Source organism: Hesperophylax consimilis, chromosome 24, assembly GCF_061612785.1.
Source record: "Hesperophylax consimilis isolate HC1 chromosome 24, BYU_Hcon_1.0, whole genome shotgun sequence".
Taxonomy (NCBI): Eukaryota; Metazoa; Arthropoda; class Insecta; order Trichoptera; family Limnephilidae; genus Hesperophylax; species Hesperophylax consimilis.
The window spans coordinates 28,469,453-28,481,962 of NC_142859.1; the positions used below are offsets into that span (position 1 = coordinate 28,469,453).

At 35.6% G+C, this 12,510-nt stretch overlaps 1 protein-coding gene across 1 annotated transcript; it reads right to left on the reverse strand.

The window, feature by feature from the left end:
• Nucleotides 1-1,378: 1,378 nt before the first annotated feature.
• LOC149412158 (actin, muscle) lies at nt 1,379-2,767 on the reverse strand. Its single transcript, XM_089646453.1, has one exon. It carries the CDS (start codon nt 2,683-2,685, stop codon nt 1,555-1,557), a length of 1,131 nt encoding a protein of 376 aa, XP_089502579.1. The 5' UTR covers nt 2,686-2,767; the 3' UTR covers nt 1,379-1,554.
• Between the last annotated feature and the right edge of the window lie 9,743 nt (nt 2,768-12,510).

The following is a 12,510-nucleotide window of genomic DNA, read 5'->3' on the forward strand; positions in this document are numbered from 1 at the left end:
TACGTGACAACACTAATTTATTTTAATGATGCAATTGTGATGAAAACGAATTTTTTATAAATCTGCTGCGAAAATTTCGAAAACCATCATCAAACTCTTGGGCAAAGAAAGCTCCGTCGTGATTAAAAGGGGTTTGTGTTACGACAAACATGAAGATTGTATGAAGGTAGGAGTGTAAACGTGTGTGTGTGTGTGAACTTTGTTAAGTAATATGCGTGACCTAATAATACAATAAAACTTACAGAACAGCTGTGAAGTCAAAACTAGAAATAACGTTGTTCAAAGTCAAGTCAATTGCCAATGTTATTGACTTAGATGCATGCTAGAAAAGCAATGGAAAGTTAGATGAACTATCTACAATGGTGTGCGTACTAAAAAAAAGATTAATCTATATTATTGTTGGTTGAAAGTCAAAGTAATTGTATGAACATACTAATTCAATAAATATAAACGATAGTTAAAACAAGTACAATATTGATCTTTGGCTAGTCAGTAAAAACATTAGTTGTTTAAATAAAAACAATTTTGAACTTTGCAAAACTTTAAATAAACTTGTTATCGTTGATTGAAATTGAAAGCAGGTTTGATAATTAAAGAAGGTATATAGTACAAGATGAAAACAATCCAAGGAAATTGGAATAAAGGCTTTAGAAATTAAAAACTCTTTAGTCAGTTCTATGTTTATGAATATGATTATATGTGACAAGAAATCTTTGTAGTGTTGGTCCGTCAGATTTAACTACAGAATCTCCTCCCGCTGTAAAGCAGCCGACCTGTAAAAGGAGAAGCGATATTCTAGCTTCTAGCATCCGATCTTCTGCGCGTATTATGCGCTTCCAAATCTTCGTTGCTATTTGTGAATTGCCACACACCCAGAAGTTTGGGAGCTATTTATAGCGGCGATGGTAGCTTACTAACAGCTGGTAGTCTACAGAGCACATGGCTATGACGGGAGATAGTAACCGATGGCTCGTGGCTCATGGCTCCCCCGAAAGACCGGGTTTGTTGACAATATTAGATCAGTCTCAGAGTGTGGCACTAGATGGGATATGAAACTAATGTATGTGTGAGGCGGGTATTTTGGAAACACAAGAATGTTATTAACCCAATGCGTGTGAGGTAGATCGAGTTACATGGATGGTGTTGTAGTATTTGTGTATTGTGTGTGTATGGTATGATTGGTTGCGATGATATGTCTAGGAGGTTGGAGGGATGGTTGGAGGTGGAAGCGGAGAGGTGTGGTAAGATAAAACATTGTAGCGAATTGAAAGAAAGATGTAATTAAAAATAAATAAATAAAATGTTTATTTATTCAAATACAGTTGTCATCGAACCTATCGAGGATCAATATAAAAATTAGAATTAAAATTTATTTATAAATTATACAAAGTAAAATGTCAGGTCGTAGTCTATATTATAAAATGTAACAAGTGTATGATAATATCGCGTATGTATAACAGTAGCGCCTGTCGGCGCGGGCTACCAGGTGAGATGCGGCCCTGATCACTGAACGTAAACTTGCAGCAGCTTGCCTCGCGAGTGTGAGGATATAGCTTAGAAGCACTTGCGGTGGACGATTCCGGGTCCGGACTCGTCGTACTCCTCCTTGGAGATCCACATCTGCTGGAAGGTGGACAGGGAAGCGAGGATGGAACCTCCGATCCATACGGAGTACTTCCTTTCCGGGGGAGCGATGATCTTGATCTTGATGGTGGAAGGAGCCAGGGCGGTGATTTCCTTCTGCATCCTGTCGGCGATACCGGGGTACATGGTGGTACCTCCAGACATGACGGTGTTGGCGTACAGGTCCTTACGGATGTCCACGTCGCACTTCATGATGGAGTTGTAGACGGTCTCGTGGATTCCGCAAGATTCCATTCCCAAGAATGAGGGCTGGAACAGGGCTTCGGGGCAACGGAAACGTTCGTTTCCGATGGTGATAACCTGTCCGTCGGGAAGCTCGTAGGACTTCTCCAGGGAGGTGGAAGCGGCGGCGGTGGCCATTTCCTGCTCGAAGTCCAGGGCGACGTAGCACAGCTTCTCCTTGATGTCACGTACGATTTCCCTCTCAGCGGTGGTGGTGAAAGAGTATCCCCTCTCGGTGAGGATCTTCATGAGGTAGTCGGTCAAGTCGCGACCAGCCAAGTCCAGACGGAGGATGGCGTGGGGAAGGGCATAACCTTCATAGATGGGCACGGTGTGGGAGACACCATCTCCAGAGTCCAGCACGATACCGGTGGTACGACCGGAAGCGTACAGGGAGAGGACAGCCTGGATGGCCACATACATGGCGGGAGAGTTGAAAGTCTCAAACATGATCTGGGTCATCTTTTCCCTGTTGGCCTTGGGGTTGAGGGGAGCCTCGGTCAGCAGGACGGGGTGTTCCTCGGGGGCCACACGCAGCTCATTGTAGAAGGTGTGATGCCAGATCTTCTCCATATCATCCCAGTTGGTGATGATTCCATGCTCGATGGGGTACTTCAGGGTGAGGATACCCCTCTTGGACTGGGCTTCATCTCCCACGTATGAGTCCTTCTGTCCCATACCGACCATGACTCCCTGATGCCTGGGGCGACCCACGATGGAAGGGAAGACGGCGCGGGGTGCGTCATCTCCGGCGAAACCGGCCTTGCACATACCGGATCCATTGTCTACGACCAACGCGGCAACATCATCGTCACACATCTTGACAGATTTGGGTTAGAGTACCGCGTGAGAAACTAAACCGACTCGGTGGAAGCAAATGCTGCGAGTGCCGTGAATCGGGGGAACGAGGGTTTATATACTCTCGGCCGCCCGCGCCCGCCCTCACCCCCGCGCCACACTCCCCCCGCCCTAGGTCTGCCGCCCAACTCGGTCTGGTACTGCGGACACTATTAATATCGCGGCCCGCGCCCGCTGTTTGATGCCTTTAAAGGAGATCCACCCAGCCACCCTACAGCTCCTTGAGATCACGCACATCCCTTCACCGAGTCCTTAACACGCAAACACTCCGCCCAAACCCAAATAAAGAAATCAAATCAACAAAAATTCCATCGAAAATAGTACTCAACACTCTTCCCGGGTACCAAATAGATATACAAGCGTGATCAAATTTAATTAAACTTTTTATATTCCTAAATAATATAAAAACAGATGGAAAGCACATGTTCCGAAATTAAGTCAGCTGAACATTCATAGGCTTGCAAAAAAACTGAAAGTGGTCAGGTGGGAACACATGAGACGGGAAACGAACTCTATACTTCACATTTTTTATAATTTCTCATTAATTATTTTAGTCACAATAATTCAGTTAATTATTATTTGCTAGCAATCTTTCATTTAACTCATTAATAAACATCAATTTCATTTTTTGATCAGGTACGATCGTAAGGCACAGAAAAAGAACTAACCAGATATGTTGTTGCTTAGTTAATATAATTTTTTAAATATTATATTATTCATTGCAATACAATATTATTTTTTGTTATATTATTCATTGCAGCATATAATTCATTGCAATACATTGTTATTATTTTTAAAAGCCAGCACGAAAGTAATATATTCGCATTATTTCAGTTCTGCAAGTATCATGAAAGATTATTACTAGAAATTATGAAAATTACACATTATTTCATGCGAATGTTAGGTAAACATTATACGTACGATTATGTTGCCAAAATTCTTAACGAAGACATCATAGCAAATCGTATGAAAGGATGAATGAATTTGAATCTTTGGAATTTCTATCTTTTATAATGAATATTTTTTATTCGAGTAGGAACAAGTAATTTAAAATAAAGCTATTCTTGCTTGTGTGGTGGTGTACTGTATCGCATCGTAGGATTACTGTCGGGTAAGAGGGGAATGATATCGACGTGCACAAATACATTCAAATTTGTACTATTTAAAATAATTTTGCTGTAGTTTTATAATACTATGAAAAATATTATTTATTTTATATTTATGAACCCTCTGACTATCTAACTGTTCACTTAACTTCACTCTGTAACCTTTCACTTTGTGACTTTTCACTTTTAACATTTTATAACTTTACACAATAATATAGACGTCTATCTAACATGCATGTCTAAATTTTCACTTAACTTCACTCTGTAACCTTTCACTTTAAAACATCACTCTGTAACTTGTAACTTTAAACTTCAAACTTCACGTTAATTTCTTTTATATCATAGCTTTACACAAGTAGTCGTAATAGTCGGGACCAAGTGAATCGGATACTTGAGTCGGGCCATTTCAAGAATCTGAATAATAGAAGAGTATGTATGAGACGATGTATGAATGTGAATGAGGCAAGGAGTGTGTGCCAAGACCGAGTTGTTTGGCGGTCTGTCCTCTCTGCTTACCCCTGCGGGGAAACGGCGTGATGGTTAGCTAGTTAGATAGTTAGTTAGTTGTAATATGTAAGTTTTCCTCTCTATACCACAAGCATCTGCTTTATTAGGAGAGTGAACTTAATATAATACATGTAATATCTCTCTTAATCCCGAAAACTGCAATAATTTCATCTTAATTAAAAAATAAGAGCGTTATCTGTTGGACGTAAAAGCAACATGCGCTATTGTTTCTCTATCTGCACAGACAGACTAACCAACAGCAACAGCTATATTCTATAAAAAATCTATTCCACCAAAGGTATACTGTGTATATTAACTCGATCAATTCTACAATTTAAATATTATTTACAGATGTAATAAAATTTTAAATGTCCAACTTGGAAGAATTCCCGTTTTAGGACACTAAAATTGGCAAGATTATTTCATACATAATAGTCCGGATTCTCTGCAAATCAGTTCCAATTTTCAAAAAGGCAATAGGTACTTCAGAACTTGTCTGAATTTGCTAAACAAACAGTTCAAATTTTGAAAATGACACATAAATTCAAAGCAAAAGTTATAGAATTCGTTGAACCCAAGTTACAGACAGACTGAAATTATAATTTTTACCAGCGAAGACCCGTGAAAAATCACGAACAGTCTGAATTCTCTACAAATTATTTCTAATTTTTAGAATGCTAATCAAAATAGTTTTGTTAAAAACACCATGTAATACGAGTAAGTTACTTTATCGTTTATCTGAGTTCCACAAATATTGAAAATGACACTCAAATTCAAAGTAAATGTTCTTGAGTTCATTGAACTGGAGTTAAAGACTGACGTAGTCATAACCGAAAATAATATTTTCAATAAATTATTTCTTCATTTCAAATAAAAAAATGTTCCTCACAAAGCCCTTTTTAATTAAAAAAAAACACCCATCATCGAAAATTGATATTTGCTTTCGTAATAGATATAATTATTCGGTTCATTCGTAATAAAAAAAAACCAATCAAATTGTGTCACTTCATACCAAAATGTTGGACGACTAAATAATTTTAAATGATTATTTAGGTGAACGTAAAAAACCGTAAAATATAATGCGGAAAGCACAACATTATATGAGTTCATCCCATCTAACTGCTCCCAACCGCCTAGAACCATTGAGACTATGGTATCCCCAGTTGGGGTAAAGGAGATAGGGAAGAGAAAGGTTGGGAAGTAGCTGAATGTTCAGATCTGGTCACCAAACACGGCCAAAAGCCATTTCAATAAACGTTTTAATTCTGAATGGTGGTGTTACCCGAGGGCGATACTGAGAGTATTTTCCACTGTGGAACGTGCCACAAAAATACTATATATTTTTTTAAATGAGTAATTTGTTAAATAACTAGTAATAAATTCGAACCCTCGACCTCCAACTTTCTAGTCGAGAGCCTTACCCCTCTACCACCTCGAATCTTTACTCGCGTTATTTTAATTTTATTTTTTTACTATCTGCAAATCATTCCATAACCGAGCAGTAGAACTCAAGAACGAGTCGTAGAAGCGACCCGTTCTCATGTGACAAATGTCAACCTTTTACTTTGTTGGCCACTCGTTTGGCGTGTTTCTAGACTATGTACTATGACCGATGGGATGAATGACGCTAATTCCTCGGAGTATTTTCTTGACGCATGTTCTCTAAAGATTGCAATCAGTTAATATACGGTAATCTATCAAACGTTGATAAATAGGATGTTACTCATTATGATTATTGCAAAGACAGCAATAATAAATGTATATTTTACATGTAAATCGTATTTGGTCGCCAGTATGCGGAAGTAAATTACATATAAAGTATCGCAAAAGAAATCATTTCACAACGTGAATTAAGATCAGGAGTTAATTAAAGGATTTTGTTGTGAGTTACAACTTCAATTTTGAAGAGGGAAATACAAGAGCTACACTGAACTTTACTATAAAGATTGTTTTACAATAATTATTTTAAACATCTCAAATATTTCATATGTAAGAATCTTGCGAGTTTTAATTATATGTATATCTCATTATCAGATGTTCTAAGAGAGCAACAATAGAACTTACATCGAAGCATAATACCTTAATATTGTGAACATCGAAACAATAAATTCACTGAGCTCAGTTATTAAAAACAAAATTATAAATTAAATCTAATCGAAGAATCTTTAAATCTTTCAATGTGGTCAAAATATAATGGGAATATTATTTATCTTTTTATCTGCATTCCCAGTAAGATACTTCGTATTACGTAAACTACCAAAGCTCGGCGAGCTTTATTATTAAGGCATATCAAAAGCTAAAACTTCTCTCGACATCTGCACTGCTAATAGTAATTCGTGAAGTTCGATTTTATAAGCATACTTGGGATTGGTTGTTACACAGAATTCTGTGAAAGTCATTTTCAATATGTTTTTATATAACCCTGATGAAGGTTAAGGATTAAATCAAATATATACGGTTTTATATACATATACTGAAAATATATACAGTAAAAATGTATTAAAAACAAGGAATTTTACTCTAATTATTATAATGTACATCAACAAAGTGTTTGCTACATATGAAAATTTCATATTCAAGTTCTGTTATTGTATCATTTTAGACTAGTGCTAGTGTATCATTTTAGAGTACTGCTTGGCAGAACAAAAATAATAAGAGAACTTGAAAAAATCTTTCAAAGAACTATAAATCAACTTTGAAGAATTGTTCAAATTCTCTAAAACAATCCGTCCTTAGTGAGATTTATTAACATTAGATCATTTTCACAAGATTTTCAAGCAAATTTTTACCAACACTAACTAACTGATTAATCATCAAGCCGTTTCTCGACCGGGGTAGGCTTCTGATCGGATTGCTCGGTCTTAGCAAAAATTCCTTTGCTTCAGTCACATTCATAAATCGTCGCATACATACTCTTCTCTTATTCTGTTTCTTAAAATGAGCCGCCTTCTAAATTTGCTTTGCTTACATGATTGTTCCATGTATATAGAGCGTCCCCGACTTCTTTTACAAGACACATTCGCATCATATATTCTACTTAAACTCTAATCTTCATCCATCCACTCTACATGCTTAAACCATGTATGCGTTCCTTTCTTAATCTTACTCATTATTGCATTTTTCGCGGATCGCAAAATTTTTTACACATTCGCCTGAAGGATCTCATTGCAAAAGCATTCTGTCTACTTTCATCCTTCATCTGCCCAACTTGCTGTACACCAGTATTGGTATCAACACTTCATAGTGCATTGTAAGCTTTGCCTCTTTAATTTATTTTGTTTCATTAGCTCTTACTGCTTTCATTCACAAGATATTAATTAAATTAACTCCTGTGGGTCTTTTGGGATTTTTTCGTCATGTTACTTTCAAAGAAAATTTCCGACAGTAAATTAAAGCTTTGGACAAAGACACTACCAATACCATGCTATAAAAGCTTTCAACAGTCTAAAACTGAAATTAAAATTGAGGAAAATAAAAATTAATAACACACAAAATTACAAAATGGATTAAAGAACAAAAAAGACAATATTACCAAAATGTCATAGCATAAAACAAAAATAAAACCTACACGTAACACACAAAACCAATATAAACACACATCACTCACAAACACACAAGATTATTTTCAATGTATTATTTTTTAATTTTAAATATATTATTATGTATTACGTATTTTTAATTTTAAATGTATTATTTTCTCTTTAAATGTAATATATTTTCATATTATAAAATGAAGGCCTCAGCACGGGCAAGCCACCCAGTGAGGCCAACATTACTGGAAAACTTAAAATGTAAAAAATATTGTACCAAATAAAATAAATAAATAAAAAGATTTGTCAGATCCATGATTTATTTAGAAATGTTTATTATTATTTCAATTTAAAAAAAAATTCGCTGTATTTAAACGTAAAAAGTAAAAAAAGACCCAACGGTTAAACGCAGAATTATAATGTTTTCATGATATTTCAGTTTTCAGTCATATTTCAGGCATAGTAGTGCGAGAAGTGTATTATAGCATCCCGGATGTTGTGACGCTATTATATTATTATAACTAGGTACTGTTGTTTTAACTTTAGGAGAATATTGGCCTCTAGAACGAGATTGCACGTAAAGCAGAAAGAATTTGTTTCCTTTCCGGTACAAGTTCACGCGAAAGCTCTAAAATCTTTAAATAGGTAACTAACTTACTTACTATATCTCTGTTTCTCCACAGGTGTTGCAGAAATAATGGAACGCCGCTCAACTTTTCTTGATACAACATTGTTTTTTATGTGAATTCCTAAGATTCAGTCTGGGGCCGGTAGGACTATGGCGTCCTCAATTATTGGAGTTCGCCAATGTTGTGAGGAGACGGAAAAGAGGAGATTCGAGAATTATCTACGTGAGTGTTCTAATCTAGTCAGAAAATACGGCTAAAGCCATTTCAATGAATGTTTCAATTCTGAATTATAATCTTCCACTATGAATCGTGCCGCAAACACGTGCTATAATAACGCAGACCCGTGAAAAATCGCGGGATAGTTTTTAAAATGACAGTTAAAATAATGTTCAGTTAAAAATATTAATATAATTCGTAGGTACTAAAATTTGTTTCAATTTTTAAAATGACACTTAAATTCAGAGCAAATTTGAGTTCATTGAAGCAAAGTTATGCGGAACACACCGACAACCGAAATTAGTATCAACTTTAGATTATGGTGTTATTTAAAATGTATTTTTGAAATAACACAGATTACATAATTAAAACCTCACGACAACGGAGACAACTCCGACTTTTTCTTCCATCTGGTATCAATCATATACTTTGGTATTTAATAATTAAACCCGCACGGGAGGCTCTAAGGAAAATAATTTCCCTAAGGGCCTAAGTCATCTTTTGGTATGCTGTGTGGAGGATATTTTTATAGACAGGAAGGATAGAAAGTTTTGGGAAGGAAAAAGTACGAGCAGCGGAATCTAGGAATCAGTGTTTCCAGAAGAAACGGACGAATCTAAAATAATCATAACTGGTAATATAAAACTTTTAACTGGTTGAAAAATCATTAAATAAATATATATTTTTATTATATTCTTATAAAAGTCATAATTCTCAGTCCAGTTAGTAGCTAAATGACTACAACGTCGGGTTCCCACCCAGTCGTAGCAGCTTCAATCTTCTACTTGCTAAGTCCTCCATCATTACGCAAGCAACATTTTACGGTAGTTTGCGGAATTTTGATTTTACATTTACGTTCCAGAGAATATTTATTTAAAAAAAATGTAGGTATTTGATCTAATTATATAATTCAATTGGCGAGAAAACAAAATATTTAACAAATTAGACGAGTTTCGTTTAGCAAGCTGCTTTTCTGATAATTTAAAATAACAAAATATTTCATAATTTAACAGTTTTTTTTCATTGTAGTACAGGTACATCAACAAAAATTTTAATTTCAATTAAAAACAGCAGAAAAAGTTCGTGACTTCAGAATTCGCCGATTTTCTGCGTTAATAGATTAAAAAAGGTTTCATTATTTTCAATAATTAGTTCAAACATATTTTATAAAATGTCGGTCTAAATATTATTTACAATTATGCAAATTTTAGAGAGTGAATATTGCTTCTTTAACAATATAAATATTTTCTGATTTATAGATAAAGTATACAAAAAAATGATATCGTTGTCATTAATTTGCATTTTCTGAAAAGATTCGATAACTCCTTCAACGTTAAAATCACTTTCGCCTCAAACGCATTCCGATCTAACGAGAGGTGAGCCCTTACGGTACAGAGAATACCTCTGTAAATATCCCACAACAATCTCTTGGAGATTCTGTTCTCCTGGCGCCGGGCCAGAACGGTACCGGGCGATCAGAGCGTAAAGGAGATCATTCCATTGACTCTGCTTACAATGTGGACAAGACATTTCGCGTTGAGTGCCGCCTGTAATTACAGTAGATCGATACATGTGTTATCGCATTGTTGTATGAAGATGTATTGAATGGTCACTTAGAAGTTTGCAATAGGGATGACAACTTTTAAAATCGATTTTATTTATGCATTTACTATTTTTAATTAATTTTTTGATTAACTCTTCTTCTTTGGGAACATCAGGTATTACCGGTAGCCTCAAATTGCAATAACAAGATAAAATACCAAGTTCTATATTCAAATATAGAAGTAAACCACAGAATAAATAAAATATACACCTCTATCTCTAGAAAAAAATTATAAAACTTGGTGATTTTTATTACTTGTTTATTTTTCAAGTAACAAAATTTGAAAGCGAAAACCTTTCAAAAACAGTTTTTGTTTTAGGATGCGTTTATAAGCATCCCATTTACTTGGATTTTATTTATACGCAGAAATACACACAAATTCTCCGACATTCTGACAGCCCAAACCTAACGGTTCGAACTGCTTGCAGACCAGTGGAGTGGAGCCAGTGAAACTATGGCGTCCCAAATTGGTGTAAGTTGTGAACTGATGGGATTGGAGAGGGGAAGAAGATGGCAAAGAGGAAGGTGGGGGAGTACCTGACTATTATATCTGGCCACCAAACACGAATAAAGAATAAAATGCGTTTTTTTCCATACAAAAATCTTTTTCCATAAAAGTATATGATTTTTTACAATTCAACTTTTATATCTGAAAACAACCTTAAAACGTTGATTTTCGAAAACAGTTATAAGCATAGACATATGAATATTAGTAGACTTGCCCTTAGTGATTAAAAGCGTATTATCCCCACTCCCCATACCGGTTCCATTGGAGCCGGCTGTGCTCGCGTATGGCCTCAAGTGAAATTTGAAAACGTGACGTCATCATTCTTGTGCGAACTATGGTCGAGGCATCATCGGTTCATTTTACGAAATAACACGGCAAAATGTTGACTTGTACTATGAAAACTTGTAAAAATAGATGTGAAAAAGAGAATAAACCCAATTGTCGTATTACATTCCATATATAAGCATTATTTTACTTTATTTTAAGCATATTCTCAACGTATAATATAGATCAGTTTTAGAAACATATACTATCACATCGAGAAACGTCTGGACGCGAAACACAAAGCTGGTTGGTTGCTGGGAAGTAAATTATGAACATTTATAAAAGTGTCTTAACTAAATACTTAAACGAAATATTCGACTCTGAAAATAGAACCGAATTTTTTTGCCGAATTTGGACTTCGCAAATTTGTTCATAACGTGGCGAGTAATTTGCGCTCCCATGTAAAAATGTCTATTCATTCAAAAGCAGATTTTACTTTTAAGAAGTAAATGGTGATATTATAATGCGAGATGCCTATTTACTATCAGATTGATTTATTGACGAATCACAGTCAGCCTTACGCCCTTCGTTCTTCAACAGTTGATTTTACCCCTCGCCATTATCTTCTCGTCTATTAATTCCTTTGTCTGTGGTTATAAGTATATTTTTACTCATTTAGAATCGACTCCAGAAGTTTGTGCAATTTACCCCAGTACACCCTTTATACTTGTTCTGTTATGTTAATCGGGGACAAGTGGATGTTGCTTATTTCGACCTGGAAAAAGCATTCGACAAGGTTGACATCGACATTCTTCTAAATAAGCTAACTTCATTTGGTTTTTCCAAAAGACTACTCTGTTTTTTTGCTTCATATTTTCGAAATCGTAGACAGTTTGTTTATTATAAGGGTTCCAGTTCTTTGGAATTCATAGTTTTTTCTGGAGTTCCTCAGGGGTCTATCCTTGGACCACTTCTGTTTCTGATTTTTATCAACGATATTGGTTCAGTCATCACACATTCGCTGTATTTACTATTTGCAGATGACTTGAAACTATATCGCTCAATAAAAAACCATCTTGACTGTATTCTCCTTCAACGTGACATCGACTGCGTCTCAAACTGGGCCAAAATAAATGGCTTGAACTTCAGTACACCCAAGTGCAATATTGTCTCGTATACAAGATCAAAGAAACCGCATGTATTTGAATATACAATCAATGAAATTATTCTCCAACACCTAAACCAAATCAAAGATCTAGGAGTTATTTACGACAGCAAACTAACTTTTCACCAACACATCGATGATTTAATAAGCAGAGGATACAGGCTTCTCGGCTTCGTAATTAGAAACTCATATCCGTTTCGTAACACAAAAACACTGACGTTATCATATAACACACTAGTCCTAAGTGTAATTGAATCA